This window comes from Nilaparvata lugens, chromosome 6 (assembly GCF_014356525.2).
Source record: "Nilaparvata lugens isolate BPH chromosome 6, ASM1435652v1, whole genome shotgun sequence".
Lineage (NCBI taxonomy): Eukaryota > Metazoa > Arthropoda > Insecta > Hemiptera > Delphacidae > Nilaparvata > Nilaparvata lugens.
Genome location: NC_052509.1, coordinates 2,840,628 through 2,857,970, shown reverse-complemented (window position 1 = coordinate 2,857,970; position 17,343 = coordinate 2,840,628). Strand labels below are relative to the sequence as shown.

At 33.8% G+C, this 17,343-nt stretch overlaps 1 protein-coding gene across 6 annotated transcripts in view; it reads left to right on the top strand.

Annotated features, from left to right (window-relative positions):
• Window positions 1-17,343, top strand: part of LOC111043416 (band 7 protein AAEL010189) — a 320,350-nt gene that overhangs the window by 252,252 nt on the left and 50,755 nt on the right. For 5 of the 6 annotated variants that reach the window (XM_039429945.1, XM_039429944.1, XM_039429941.1 and 2 more), the window contains one exon: window positions 9,974-10,056. The exons of the other annotated variant lie outside the window; for it this stretch is intronic. In XM_039429945.1, coding sequence (XP_039285879.1) covers window positions 9,974-10,056 — 83 coding nt within the window. The remainder of the gene's footprint in view (window positions 1-9,973; window positions 10,057-17,343) is intronic. 6 annotated transcript variants of the gene reach the window in all.

Below are 17,343 nucleotides of genomic sequence, written 5' to 3'. Positions count from 1 at the left end.
AGTAATAGTGGAAAAAATGGAAGTGATGAGTGGGTAAGAATATTGTGAAAAAAGAACAAGTAGAGTTCATTCATTTATTTATTTATTTATTCTTACAAAAATCTAGGAGTGCAACAGGCATAACAGCCCAAAACGCACTCATGAATACAGGAAATACATTATTGAAAATTATTACAAAAAAATAGATATATATAAATACTAGAAAGTAATAAAAGAGAATGTTTAAAATGGTACATGTGAAAAACAGAAAAGAAAAATAGTATAATAGCTACTCTGAGAAAGAAAAGAACAATGTTAAAGGTAAATGATAAAATTTGAATTTTGATTATTCAATAAGATCAATCATAACCACATAAAATAACAACATATAACCTACGTATTACATATGGTTCTAAGAGAAGTGATAAAATAACTAGACAAAAAGGGATCAAAAGGGAAGTGGAAAAAATATTAAAAGTTAGTTAGTGGAAAAAGGGTGACCATGGAGAGAACAAAAAAAAGCCATTGTGAACCAGAGTAAATTAAGAACAACAGGTCTATATTACTCTTCAATTGAAGAATGCAGACATTTTTCTCTTGAAGCTCCATTTAGACAAGCAGAAGAGATCCACCTGACCATCACAGCAGAGGAATATACGAGGAATACGATTCATTGGTGAGTAATAATGACCAACCGTGTTACATCTACAGATCGAGAACTCTTGCCGATTACGATTATTGAAGACAGGAACCTTAAAATTCAGCCTTGCCGACAGATTAGGACTGCTCACAGAACCGTTCACAAGACCATAGAGGAATAAACAAGAAAGTACCTTCCTTCATGCGGAGAAAACGGAGAAGAAAACAGGATAAGTATAAGGAAATCAGATACAGAATAATAATATTGTAAACAATGGAAAAAGGAGAGATTGAGCTACAAAATTAGTCATAATATTGTCTCACAAACTCAAACTTCAAGGTCAAATGGTGACTACCAAACAGAAAATCAATAAATCTCTGACGATGTACGAACTTATTCATGTTACTTCTCTATTCTTGGCAAGCTACTCGGAACTCCCGTCCCAATCCATGTATTTCATGAGTTGCTAACTATTCCCTTTGATGTCGACTGTAGTTGTACTGGTTTCAGGTCAACCAGCAGTCACTTCCCCCTACCCTAATCACTTCCTGTACCCTCACCCAAACAATGTCTACCAGAGTGTGGAGATATGTGTCCAGATACATGTGGGGTATAATGTATGCAAGGGACTTGATGCTCTCTGGTTGACATGAAGACTGCATTTGCGACGATGTTTCCCTTAAACCCTTCCTTCCCTTTCGTCCCTAACACTGGTTAGGGTATAATAGCACTTATGGCGCATAAGGGAAAGAACAACTACTGTATTGTGATAATGTTTAGGGACAGGTCCATTTGTGTTTTCATATTTACATTTTCACATTTATATTTATTGGGTTTTCTGATGGTATGTGAGGAGATTGTTGAGTCCAATCATATCTTCTTTCTATATGAGATGGTTTTTGATCGTGTTCTGGAAATACTGTATTTTCATTTCAGATTTTTATATTATGATATTGTGGTAATGTCAAGGGACGGAATGGTACCATTTCTACTGTTTTTGAAGTAAATCGATTGTTTCTTTAGTAAGGTCCATGTTAAAATGGCAGTGTTTGATTGGCAATGGTATTGCTATCCTTGTCTATCATTCAACAAAGCGGATAGCGCTATCTCTCTCTCGCTTTGCTCTGTTTCCAGATTGGTTTTTTTACAATGTAGAATGAATAATTAATCAACAAAATATTCCATCTTAATTATGAAAATTCATTAAAAAATGAAATCATTGAAAAATATAATTCCTTGCTTAGTAAAATATGATTGGTTACTTTCAACGAGAATGAAAAATTATTATTACAATTATTTAACCTGGATCAGCTACCGTCAAGAAGGCATTGACAAGGCAGTAAGGATCGGCAACGTTGTTCTTCTATCTTTCTCCACTATCATTATAAAGTGTACCTCACTCTAATTGATCTCTGTATGGAATTATTTGAGAAATGTCGATTTTTGATAATGACATTGAATTATTCGTTAGACTGATTGATAGACTGTAATGAATAACCAGCTATTGAGAACTCGATCATTTTCACATTTTTCAATCCATTCTAGATTTATGAATTCTGGTTTTTGACATTGAAATTATTCTCCATTTATTTCTTGATTAATATAATTTACCAGCTACTGGTACTGAGGGTTAAACTCCTTGGTCAAGGGTCAAGGTACCTCCTTGATTTCCACATCGTGATACAGAGATCAGCAAGATTTTGGGAATTGAAAAATCAGCCAGGTTGAATTTTCAAGCAAAAAAATGTAGGTCTGGAAGTCCATTGGGTACTACATTGGAAAGTATTAGAACGGGGCTTTAAAACGTTAGAGTATATGTAAAATGAATTCAAATTATCGAGAAATAGATTTAGATCTAACATAGATTTCTGAAAAATTCTTCTTTCTTCAAGAATATTCTCAAACTGAATTTCAAACCTTTAGAATCTATTCAGTATCATCATAAAATGGGGGATCAAAAATCCAGACTGGATTTTCAAACAAGAAAATGTAGATCTGGCAGTCCATTGAGTACTGTAGTATTGAAAAGAATTTAAAACGGAGCTTTAAAACGTTTGAGTATATGTAAAATGAATTCAAATTATCGAAAAATAGATTTAGATCTAACATAGATTTCTGAAAAATTCTTCTTCCTTCAAGAATATTCTCAAACTGAATTTCAAACCTTTAGAATCTATTTAGTATCGTCAAAAAATTGGGGATCAAAAATCCAGGCTGGATTTTTAAACAAGAAAATGTAGGTTTGAGTACTGTATTGGAAAGATTTTGAAACGGAGCTTTAAAACTTTAGAGTACATGTGAAATGAATTCAAACTGTCGAAAATTGTAGAACTACCATAGATTTGAAAACACGTTTAAAATATTCTGCTCTCTGAAAAGATTCCCAAACTAAATTCCAAACCTTTAGAATCTATTTAGTATCGTCAAAAAAATGGGGAACTACTGTAATTTGAGAAAATCGCCACAAATTCTCTCTAATCTCTCTTCCGCTCAGTGGGTGGCGCAAATAGCATCCACACATCTCTATTGCTATGTCTATGAATGGAAATAGTCTTTCCATTATTGCACACATCTTCAAAGCGACGGTTTCATGCAATGATAGTGAATAATCCTCGGGCAGTTTGTACAGTATATGCATACGAGATCACTCACAAAGCCGCAAAGCTTTCACAGGTGACAAAAACTGTGAACCTTTGCCATGAAATGGAAATGCGTTTGAATGGGCCAGTCGGTCTGTATATATCTCGTCATTCGTCAGTTGAAAGCGGAGGGTGCACCGTGTGTGGATAGATAGGTTTACTTTACCTTCACTTCCTTTCACCCTTTACATCCACTCATAACACTCCACCACTCTTCCTCTCGTAGCCTCTCTCACATTCATTCCCTCTCACTCTTTCTCTTTCTCTCTCTTCTCTCTACTTTGGTAGAGAGTTAGTGGGAAGAATACTTCGAATATTCTTTCCAAAGAATGGACATTGATATGTCTAAACCTCCGCCAATTTATGTAGATGCATAACAATATTATCTATTTTATCTATAGTAATTAAAAATTTTTTTTTCATATTATATACAGTTCAATAATTATTTTCTTAATTTATATTTTGTAAATTCATTCATAATTTTGCTGTATTGTAAGCTATTTTATATAAGTGTATAAGCCAGTATATATTGTAATCTACATAAATAAAGTACTCAATCATTCAATCAATTCTCTTCTGTCACTCTCTCCTTCTTCCCCTTTCTCTTTCTCTCTCTCTTTTTATCCTCCTCTGTCACTTTCTCCTTCATCCCCTTTCTCTCACTCTCACTCCCTCTCTTTCTCTCACTCTCTCTCTCTCTTCTCTCTCTATCCCTCTCTTTCTCTCTCTCTCTCTCTCTCATACTCCTCCTCTGACACTCTCTCCTTCTTTCTCTTTCTCTTCAGACTCGTGAGAGTTCTTCTCCCCCCCTCACTCTCTCTCTTCCTCTGTCACTCTCTCCTTCTTCCCCTTTCTCTCACTCTCTCTCTCTCTCTCTCTCTCTTTTCTCACTCTTTATCCCTCTTTTTCTTCTCTCTCTCTCTTTCTCTTTCTCCCTCTCTCTTCTCTCACTCTCTCTCTTCCTCTGTCACTCTCTCCTTCTTCCCCTTTCGCTCACAAACTCGTGAGAGTTTCTCTCACTCTCTCTCTCACTCTTTCTCTCTCTTTCTTTCCCTTTCTCTCTCTTTCTCCTCCTCTGACACTCTCTCCTTCTTCCCCTTCCTCATCAAACTCGTGAGAGTTTCCCTCACTCTCTCTCTTCTCTCTCTCTGTCTTTCTCCTCCTCTGACACTCTCTCCTTCTTCCCTTTCCTCTTCAAACTCGTGAGAGTTTCTCTCTCTCTCTCTCTCTCTCTCGCTTCTCTCTCTACGTCACTGTCCGACTGAAGTGATCCGTTTCACAAAACTATAGTGAGGTTCACTCCAATATAAGCCACTGTCAGCATTTCTTGAACTATCATCAATGCTTCCCCTAGTCAACTAATGCTGACAGAAATAAGTGAATCTCACAATACAGACGACCAGGTTTACATGACGGTTGGCTGAACTTGTCAAAATATAGTTTAGTTCGAGTGACAGTCGCTGTCGGGTTGAGCGCTAGTATCGCTAGTTGCAAATCTAGTCTGGTTGCAAATCTCTTCTTGGTGAGATGCACTTTGAATCGTCAGTATTGGTTGCATTTGGATGCATTGTTGTGACTTATGAGGAAGACTGACAGTTTTGTGAAAGCGGACAGTAGAGTTGCTTTTGGAACCTGTCCCAGAATTGATATAATCGTGGGTTGATGGAACTTTAGTTGATAGTTGGATTGAAATGGAGTAGAATAGGGTTGGATCGGTTTGAAGTCAAGTTTGTTTCAAGGTTTGAGGTTGAGTTTTTCAAGGTTTAGTGTGATGGCTAGTTCAAGCCTAGAGTAGTTTTAGCCGGTTTTCCCGGTGATGAATGTCAGGTTGCTGGAAGTTCAGTTTAATTGAATCAATGACACATGTGGATTTGGTTTGGGAGGTGAAGTCAGTTCAAGGTTCAGAGGTTGAGATTCTTCCCGGAGAAACTTTGAGGTTAAGCTCTAGTATTCAGTTGGAAATATCCAGAAAAGATTGAGCTGGAATCTCAATATCACTTGAGAAGTTTCAGTTGAGAATTGAATTTGAAATAGAACTAAGTGAGATTTGAGATTGGATTGGATGATAGGTTCAGTCTTTCTCAAGGTTTAAAAACGATTCTTCCATTGAGATTATGAATAAATAATCACTTTGAAAATAGAATCAATGGAATAATAAACACCGATATCTTCATCTTGGCAAGAATCACCTGTATAGTTTTCAATCATTCCACTGAGTTAGTGATAGTGAAATATTTCAATTATATTGTGATTTTTTCTGAAGAAAAACAATTTGATTTGATATGATTATTTTCTGTAACTTTCAAGATTCGATATCGTAGAATTCCTATTTCGGTTTTTTAATTTGCATCAGTAAGAAGTAAGGGAGAATTTGTTGTCCCAAATTTGTCTAAAGAAGGGTTTATAAAGTGTTTAGGGTGTATTTTCCATAACGAATAAAAAGGCCTTCTCTGATTGGTTCTCGTGAAATTAATCACGGTTAAAATTTAACCGGCTGTTGTGCAACCGGCACTAAGACTATCATTTTGAGTAGATGAGTAGATAGATCCTCCTATTTTCAGCGATGGGCGTGATAGCCTTCAGCAGTTAACCAATCACAATCGAGCATTGCCAGACAAGTCGGCCATTTTGATAGTGGAATGTTTCCCATACAAAATAGATGTTGCGAATGCGTCACAATTTATCTGTGCCTACCTCTCAACTTGATTTTTTGCATATTATCGAGTATTGACGCTCTAATTCCATTGAAATTACGATTTAATTTGTAAAACAGGGAACATGTTTATGAATGAATATTAATTGGGAAAATTGGCATCACCTGAATTTGAGGGTATTAAATTATATGATTAGAGTGTTTCTGTGAAAATTCTCTGATATGCTACAAATTCATGCATGCAAATCCATAACACAAGCCATCTTTATATATGATACGATACTACTTGAGAGCGTTCTAAGCAAAAAAGAACTTTTGGGAATCATGATCTTCGATACAGTTACTAAAATAGTTAGGATTAATGATAGTGCGCTTGGCTAAGAACATTTTTCATAACCTTTAATCAATGAAACTTTTGCATAGATAGAAAAGACATAGACTAAAAGATAGGAAGACATGAAAGCTAGATAAAGTATTTGACAAGAATCAGAGAATTATTCGAGTCCTCAGTTTCTGTGACACATTTATTCTATGCTAGTTGATATCGACAAAGTTAATAATGATTAATAATTCGAAGACTCTTTATTGACATCAACAAAAATATAATCACTTGATAAATTTTCTACAGCAATAGCCTTCAAGCCGTCTGACAAAGTTTATACTAAACACTCACAATTCTTTCTGGCTAATCTTCAAGAATTGATTTCATGAAAAAATTTAATTCCTCTGATGGAACAGCCTTTTCAGTATTTACGTTGCAGTAATGTTCTCCTCCATAAGCGGTGAGTACATTTATTACGATGTACTCTCTCTCATTCAATGTAGTAAGAGAATCAATTTTTTTCCGACTCATGGATTTGCTTTTTAGCATAAATTTTTCTCTACTATATAGTTGAAATAATGAATTTTCTCGCTTGATAAAGCTCTTCACAAAATAGTCTTAGTGAATTCCTGGTCTGTGATACTCTAGCTTCCCCTACCTTGAGTTATTTGAATAAATTATGCACAAGAAGCAGAAGAACATGAAAATACAAAATGCTTCATTGGTTCTAATTATCTCTGCATGATTATTACCATCAATCCAAGGAATGGATTGACTGAGAATCGTAGTGTTAGCACATAACAATTCGCTTGTAGATGCACATTTTCATTCATCAACTTATACAATTTAACAAAAATTGAGAGGCTTAAACGTAAAAAAATTGAAATCAATTTAATTGCTAATAAACTAGCGACATGATATGTATATTAGTTTCGAATTCATGAAGAATAGAAGATTTAAAGAAGCGCTTCGAATGTATTAAGAACAATACTAAATACTTGAAGAGTCTTCTTGGCACCTTGAGGGTAATAATCACATGATCTTTGAGTTTAAACATTTTGGATGAATTACAATTTTGAAATGGGTATTACGGTCATAGATCTTGAAGCGAGTGAACTCTAGAAGTATGAATTCAACATCATGTCATACAGGGCAAGATAATAGAAATTTTCAACTCATTGCACCGGAGTATTTGAAAAAAAAAACGTTTTTTAAAGATTCTCATTAAGATGGACCAATGTAATCTTGACGATTTCCCATTAGGGATTGAATAATGGAACCACATAAATGCTCTACGAGTGAATGATTCCTTCTAAGAGTAACCATGTTTAAATTATGAATACAGTATATGATATGGTGTGAAATATAATAATTGAATTGATGGAAGGTAACTTGATCACAACAGGTTTTCAAAATATTAATCTACTGTGTCGTGAATTCAATAATTTATCATTCTGCTCAAGTTGTTTGTATTTTCAATACTGAATCAGGTTCAATACGACTAGTCTTGGAAATGTCTTGAGACATAAAAAATGCCGAATCTGTTCAGGCGTGTTTGAAAGTGGAGAAACTGGCTGGCCTATAATTCAAATCCTTATATAGCGGTTCATACTTTAATCAAATCCAATAAATTCCATAATTCCAAATTCCATTCCATCAAATTAACTATTATCCAGATTTGAAATTTAGCTCATAGGCTTGACTGAAGTCTGGAAAAGTCTACTAATAAAACAATAAGCTGCAACTTTGGTTTCACCCTAATAGCAGAAAAAATAAGAGATTCATCTCCCACAACTAATAACGAGACCCGATTTCTGTATATATTTCATAAAGAATTTTTATGCTTTAGAGAAACATGAATTTATGAAGTGTTTGGATGAAAGTAATGAATTATTATCGTGGAAGATTACTCACTGTGAATCAATAACGAGTGATATGATTACCCACAGTCAAACTGATTGAGATCAATATCTGTCAATGATGTTGTTAATCAAATCATCATTCATCTCATGGAATCACTGTATTTTTCTTGTCTCAAATACTCATCTACGTTACCTCTTTGCCTTTAAGCATATCGTAGCAATGAATCAATGGCATATCGTGTAGATTTTTCAATCCTTGATTCATTTTCTCAGAAATTATATCCTTGTTCTTGAATTATACATTTTTTTATTTTCGAATAATGAATCAGAGTTTCAGCTATGCTGACCCATTATATTGTCAGGTTAAGTGTTTTGATATGTCCCATGTCAAACAATATTTTTGTACATTGTGTTTTGTGAATCAGTGTTATTGTTATGTCCTTCCCTACCCATGAATATATGTGTCAGTTATAGTTTATGTTTACTCTTTTTTTATTAAAACAAGGCATAGATAAAATTACTACTTTGAATTGGCCCTCATTGTTACGTTCTTAATTTAATGTTTCTCAGTCTCAATCCGATTCTATAGAACTATCTTGATTATAAGGCCACAAATAGTCATTATTTCTGCGAACCTCGCTGGAATTAAACTCACCCCGGGAAGACGTCTCATTTTTACTTAAATAAATTTTAATTTCGAAGCATATGAATTTGAAAATCTACTTTGGGAAAATACTTGAGGACTGAAAATTTTGTGAATTGAAAAACTACAAGACTTAACCTATTTCGGACTATGTGTTATCTAAATTTGGGAGAGGAATAGCACAAGATTACCTTATTTTTCCTCTCCTTATCATTTGATAATGTACTTATTGTAAAAATGAATAAATAATAGATGAATGAATAAATACGAGCCGTATACTCATTGCTAGATGTATCGTGATAGAACTTCATTATTATTAATTTTCCAACTTGTCAACTTGGAACTGGATCTGCCATTTAAATATTATCCACTTCTATATCGGCTTGAGTACTCAGTCAATTCTAGAAATTGTAATTAATGAAATAAATATATCTTCTAATGAGTATTCCATGCATAATGTTTTATTTCAAACTTTCATCAATCTTGAAGTATCGTTGAACATTGTATTCCTCGAATTATCAATGAATTCTCAATATCAATAGAATTCACAAATTATCAATTGATTAATTTCCATCACTATATTCATAGATCTGAACTAAACAAGTCCATATCATACGCGATACAAGAAAATAAAAACGGGTGGATGAATAATGTATTCATCTTAATGTTTCGTTCAAATTTGGTTTGATCTTATTATCAATGGATCTCAACCGATCTTCAACAGAATAACCATGAACTAAAACCAAGCATTCATTATGGAAAAAAGGACAATATACTGCAATTATCAATAAGAATTTTCGTTTGATAATGAATGGAATATTTTTTGGAAATTGGCTTCTACACAATCCCCCAACAAATGTAATTTAATTGAATCAGCAGCGCAGCAAAGTTATATTTCTAAGTTGATTGGGAATGGAGCCAAGAAATAAACCTAACCTAACCTACCCTGAATAATCTTGGATCAGTATTTTGATGCTATAATGTTTGCTACTTACAATAGAGCCACCAGACATAATGATCAGTCTATGAATAAGAAGAGCTTCATAAATAACAAAAATAATGTAATTATACGGTACGTTCCCAATATTGTGAGACTGTTAAATTACTGTATAAAGGAACACGGATCTAAATAACAATGGTTGCAATTCTATCCATAATACTTTCTAACTAATAATTATGTTTGATTGAAAGGAAGGGATGTTTTTAATGCCTGTGTGTGTTGTATGTGTGTGCAGGCATTTTCTTTATCTTGCCCTGTATCGACAACTATGCAAGGGTGGATCTCCGTACAAGAACATACGACGTACCCCCTCAGGAGGTAAGCAAAGCAAAGCAAATAACCAATCAGGCATTAAAAGCACGTTCCTTTTTCAAAGCTAGGCAATTCTAAACTTTTATCGAACTGCCTTCGTAAATAAATTTAATAAAAACGCAATGCACATGATCGTTTTGTTTTGTTTTTGCACGTGAGTGACTGACTACACTTTTGCTACGTTGCTGCATATTTTAGCTGGGTTTGAACACAATTATTTTGTTTCGTTATTTTGGTTGGTTGAGTTGTTGTTTGACCTTGTGGAACGTTCGTGTATTTTGTTATTTTTGTGGATGTGTTTGTTTGATTTTGTGCTTATTGTTGGTCTGTTTTTATTTTTGACATTAGCATCAATTTAATTCATTAGTTCCTCTAAAAGATACTCATCGTATTTCATCTTATAATATTCGATATTCAGTTCAATATTGGATTATATTTCAATGAAAATAATATCTAAACAGTCAATATTCTCATACTTCAGAGATCATATCTCCTTCCCGCAAGTATCATAACTGAATGAATTTAAATTTTCATCCTATTTTTATGATGAAGAAGTCAAAAGTCTGAAATGCTGTGATTTTTGACCCATTGTTTTTTCAAGTTATAAAAAAACGTCTGCGTTTTTTTTCAAATCAACATTTTTATTACAACTCAAAAGAATTGAGGGTCCTGCCAAACCCGAAGGTTTTTCGGCGGGTACCCAGTTACAAAAAAAAAACAAATTACAAAAGTTGGATAAACTTGGACTAAATATAGGACTCTTCAAAGATTTCAAGTATAAGATAATGAAAACAATTACAAAATGCAAAAAGAAAATAAAAAATACATCAGATTTTGCTAAAGAATTAGTAAAAAAAATGGAAAATATCGAAAATTGATTGGAAAGGAATGAAATCTGTAGAAAAGGAAAAGGGGAAAAATAATTGTTTCACATTTTTATCGTTGAGGCAGGCCAGAAATCGATGTGTGTGTAACTATCCTTAACTGGCACCATACGATTTGGAAATACCAAGTAGAAATACCAAGTTGGAAATACCAATTTCCTTTGGATGAATTCATTTGGTACTAGACAACTATTAGGAGATAAGGAAAGCCTTGAAGGTAGTAAGATATCGTAAATGTTATGATAGAGAAGTATCATGAACTTGCTTCAAAGATACCTGCTTGAGTAAAATTCAAAGAAGGATTAATAGTGCAATACGCTAACCTCAGAGCAATCCGTTTATCTAAATAATCTCGGAATAGCTCGGAGCAAGTTTGTTGTACCCGTGCTAATCTTCAACTAAACTCTGATTGGCTGCAGGGCATGTTATCTCAAGTCATGTAACATTTCTGTTTCTGAAGGTTCAACTTTGGAACACTCGATTCTGTGTTATGTTCTCCTACAGTTTTACTTGCACCTGAAAATTTAGCATCCAAACATTTTCTCATCATTTATGATTCTTTTAGACTTTGACTTTTGATTCTTTTAGTATCTATCAAACAATATCTCAATGAATAGGAACTAAATGAATGAAAATGAATAAATTAAATAAACTTATAAACTGAATAAATGAGTTTGACAACTGATAATGACATTAAACTGTCGTGTTCTGTCTGTAACAGAAACGTAATTTAAAATACTACTTGTGATAGCAGTTGCTATGACATTTCGTGTCTAATTTGTAAGTAGAAGTCATGCTAAAATATGATCATGGAAATATGAGTAGAAGAGTAGGCTACTACTTAATATATTTTGAGAGGAGTTGAATAAGTATAAACTCGTAGAATAGAAATCATCTATTAATTTCAATCCAAGCTACAACACTTCAAACTCATTGGAGTAGGATTGTAATTATGTTTGTTCTTTGATTTACATAGAATTCAATATATTTTTCATAGAAATCATAGATTTTACTCTAATGTAAACTTTAGTGTGATGCTACTTATGATTGTACTCATTATCGAGTCTCATACAAACGAATGTCATAGGCTCGTTATTTATAACTGTATAACTGTAGGCTTCATTGTAATATACAGTAGGAAAAGAATAGAAAAATGTTTTAGATCTATGATTGTGACTAAAGATTATCTCTAGATTGCTACGATGGTCGTGATTATTGATCAAACCATTGGGTCATCGATTTTATTTTGTATATATATTTTGAAATTATAAAAAACACGAAATACCCTTTTATATAAAACATTATTCAAACAACAGCTAGTTTGGCCTTTGACTATTTTCAAGTTTAAACAGAAGAATCTTTAATAAAGTAGTTCATACAAGTGAAGTGTTTTTATTTTTAAATATATACAGGCTAGCAGAGTTTACTAGAAGCCGGATAGCCTGCTCGTTGTATCGTAATATTATTTATTTATTATTTATTATTTATTTATTTATTTATTTATTTATTTATTTATTTATTTATTTATTTATTTATTTATTTATTAGATAGAGCGAACAATACAATACAATATATGTTTTCCTGTGTTATGTTCTCCTACAGTTTTACTTGCACCTGATCATATATATATATATATATATATTGATCGTATATTGATCGCTCATTGAAACCTCACTAGGTCTATAATAATCATGCAACCAATAATAATTATTACAACCTCTCATCAACAAAACCATTATTAATGAACGCTGTATCCCACATACTACTCTTAGAAATTCCCATTTCTGAATAGCCTTTGATAGTGATTAATTAGAATGAACTACCGCATCCATGTTAACTCTTCCAACAAATGACTATCATTTAAAACATGATAGGTATTCCAATGCTTCCCTATCATGGAATCCATTGCTCAATTCAAGCCCATCTGGAAGTCATCAAGGTATGAGCCATTTCAATCATGAAGCATTATTTAACGTTCCATCATCATGAGGATCCATGACATGAGATCCATGATTTCAAGTCCATCACGGTATAACATTTTCAAAGGGTTTTCAGTCCAATAATAGTAAGTACTTCAACAGACGTGGTAGATAGTAATACAAAGATGGAATACTTAGGTAATTGAAGGAATTGAACGTTCATCAAAACTCATCCAGGGATCGTTCATATTCCAAATAATGATCATGAGATCGAGATATAGGAGTTTTCTAATGTAATAGTGTGATATTGAGTGGGTATTATTGTAGTTGTTTGTGTGTATCTTATATTATTTTTCAGGTTTTTGAACTGAAATGAACTTTGATTTTACTGTTTGTTGAACCCTGCGTTTTTAGTGTGAGAATTGACTCTGTCTTGTTTGAATTTGCTAACTTGTTGCTCAGTTGTCAAAATTAAAGAAATTTTCGTGCATTATCCAAGTGCAGTTTCCATTTCATGTCGAAAAAGCCACTGTATTTGAAAATTGTACGAGCATTGACCTTTTTGCAGCTTTGGCTTTCCCACTGGAAGTTATGCTCAACGCTCGTGGAGGGGGAATAATTTTCAGTGAAAAGGCCACAGTTGGAATTGAGACGTAACTGGGAAAACATGTAACGTTTGCGAGCCTCGGTCCTCTGATTGGGTCCATTTCCCATTCAGAGGGACAAATTGTTAAGTTTCCAGCTATCAGTAATTTTTATCTAGATGAATAGGGAACCAAATTTTATATAGTTAGTAGGAGTAGAATCAGAAAATTATTTGTGCGTGTGAGTTCAAGTATAGTGAGTTTTATTAAAGCGTATGTGAGTGTTTCTGAAGAGTCCAAGTTTGAATATTGTTAAAAATGGTGAGTGCCGAACTTTTATTGTTTTTCTTATTAAGCTCAAAATTCAATTTCATAGAATGACCGAGGCCCAAATTTAAATGCAGCAAGTTAGCAAGTTCTAAAAATGTTTAGATTGAATCAATTGAATATAGCCTACCTTCTTTTTCTGAATCAGTTACTGAGTAACTCTATTGGAAAATTTGACATGATTTCTATTGATTCGTTAATGAGTTCAATAAACCTGGAGTTGAATTTTATAAGTATTTTTCAATGAAGTTCCTGACTCGTAGTTGCTAGCTGCTAGAATAGGTGACAATTAGTTAATGATGATAATCTGTGCATTTGAATGAACGAATCCACTAAAATCTCCCAACCAATCAAGGATTCAAGTACCGGTAGATGAATTGATAGCAGAATGCTATATTGAATGCTTAATTTGACTGCAAGAATGTCTATCAAACCACATGTATTTTTATATACTTCATATTTTGGAAGATTAAACTAAATTGAGACAAATATGTCACCGGTTACAGAAATGATGTCAGGTGTGGTGTAGGGTTGAAAATACCTCCACCGGTTACACTAATTTTGATGGTTTTGAGCCAAACACTCGTCGAATTATTATTGTAAATTGTATCCAGAGAGGAACAATTACAGTTTTTTTTTTAATCAGAGTGGTTTTTTGACGAAATTTCAAGCCTCCTCAATTAGGAACAATTACGTTTCTGTAATGATAGGTATAAATCATTCTGACACTCATACTATGGAACTCATAATTTCAATAGTGGGTATAAGCATAGAGAAACGATAGCATAAGTAGATATCCCATGGTATAGGGCGTTTATGTCGCAACTTCTACTGTTATCACAAGCCGCTAGTTCTCGTAGTTCTTTCCCATGCTCTGTGTGAGGCTGGTAGTCTCTCAAATTGTACCGTTAATACACTCTCAACCCAACAAAACATTAAAAAATGACAACAATCGACAGTAATCGGCTTGAGATAACAGTAATAGTTGCGACATAAATTCCCTATATCATGGGATATCTACTTACGCTATTGTTTCTCTATGGTACAAGTAAGTTATCATTAGTAGCTTTTGCCTCTAAAACTCAAAGGAATATAAATTCCTTAACTCCCTCAAATTAATAAGCCTTCCAATAGAAGGAAAATATGATTAGCCTATGCTAATCGTGACGATGATAATAAATAATCTTAATCATCCTGAATGATCTCAATAGCATAGTGGTTTCAATCATGATAATGGTGATCATCAATGCATTGTTTTAGCTAACGAATATAATATTGGTGTAGATTTTAGAACTTGTTGATGTAGATTTGAACTTGTGATGTAAATTTTGGAATACTTTTTATCAGAATAAGAAACATCAGACAATCCGACCACTCATTCAAATAGTACTTAGATCTTAATAATCAACTGAGATAACTCTCAACTCAACTCTTAACTGAGATCTTAATAATCAACATATTATTCTCCATATAGAGAGAAGATGGCATGCTATATTTTCAATAGACACCAATAGACACCAACAGCACCAACAGACACTAATCCAATAGACACCAACAGCACACTAAAAACTGCCATTGTCTATGAGTACAACCAAGAAGATGGCGAACCTGCCGAAAGATCTCGTTGTCACAGTGAGTGATTAATTCATTTATTGTAAAATATCTGACTGCTAGTCGTTTTTTCTAATAGCAAAAAGTGATTTAATAATGAGCAGTTCGTGATGGAAAACAACATTGAAGAATGCTATATTTCCTTATGGTATAATGTTCCTCATAACAACTACCCAATTAATAACAACTATCCAATAATTGATAATTGGTTTCAGTAGCTGTCCAGTCCATGAAAGTCAGATAGTATATATTTTATTCTGTGTTTTTATACTTATTCCGGAGATAGTAATCTGTCAATCAGAATCAATGGTTCGTTCGTAGGCTTCAATGAGAATTGTGAAGTGGATCAATATCCACAACAGTTGAAAGAAAAAGACGTTGATGTTGTCAATACCACTATCTCCTTCTTTATCTTCAATCATTCGATTAGTAGGCAGCTTCCCATCGTTTTCTGTCCAGAGCTGTACTTTTCAGTACAGTTGGATGTAGCTCTTGATCTCTAGATCTTTGGTAACTTGCTTAATATATTGTAGCCGGGGTCTCCCAACAGCCCTTTGTTCAATTTATTATACCTTCCAGTATTCTTAACGTGAATTCGTTGTGTCTAAATACATGGCCAAGTCAAGAATACCGTCTATCCTTCAAAAGACGCAAATGAGATCGCTTTTCCTCAACCCTTTGAAATACTTAGATACTCAAATACCACTATATTTGTTCGAAATCAATATGGAGAAATACTACAATATCTCTAACCATACAAACAAATCATTAATATCTAACAGTATTGTACGATGCTTATTATATATGATACCCATGATATTGTACGTAATCTCTATGAAACGTTGTGGTTAGGCTTGCTTGGATAAAGTGGTTATAGGTTTCAGACCTGATTCAGTCATTCGATACAGAAACAGTATTCTGCTTCAAACAGAGTATGTACAGCATTACAAAGAGATTATGTACAGTTTGCAATGCACAAAGAGATAGAAACTTTATGTGAGCTGGTCTGCAACAGTCTATGAGCAACCATTCGTAGTGCGATGCATTTTAAATTTTCAGCATTGGTTTAATGGTATGTGTTAAGGTTATTCATGAGAAATTCTGACAGTTTGAAGTGAAGTGATGTGAACCCTTCAAGCGTGATACATTCAGGTAGAGCACAAAATGTAGGTCTATGAAAGCTCCAGGTTGTATTGGTTTCGAATATAATCCGCAAATATTTATTCAAGAAGAAAAGCACCGCGGATCAAAGCAGAGTTTGATAGACAGACATCGGGTGGATTCAAATAAACCGTCCGAAACGTGAATAGTAGTAATAAAAGCAAGATGGCGGCTGTCTGTAGTATGCGAACGTACGCACAAACGTTCATTTGTTGAATAGCACACGTACGGATTCAATAGGATGCCAGGCTGTATTGCGTAGAGGTTTATTGGTCGGTATATTCTTCCTCACTCACTCTCTCTCCCTCACTCTCTCACTCTCTGCAATCTGAACCTTTTTCTCTCTGTCTTTCACTCAGTATCACTCTTTTCTTTAGGAGAACGTATAGATATACTCTCGGTTATATCGATACTCGTATTTTCGTATAGTAGATAGACTCTTCAGGAAGAACGTGAACGTCTCTGTATGAAAATATTACTCGTTTACGGTACAGTTCTGAGATCGTGGTCCAATAGAATGTGCACTGCACGCTTGAATTCAGCCTGCCACACAGAGCGATTCGTTCTTTGTGTGAATGCTCCCGTTTATCTCTGTGCGTTGTAAATTTTTCGTTTTCTTTACGGTCGACTGTACTCGACAAAACTGAATTTGTATGTGAGGATGATTTCGAGTTGGATGAATATTGAAAATCTGTATGATATTATTCTAGTATGGGTTTTCGTTTCTCATACAGTGCCACGAACACATGCATTTATCAGCTTGCTAAGCTTATCATATCTTACTGTTTCCATACAAATACATATATA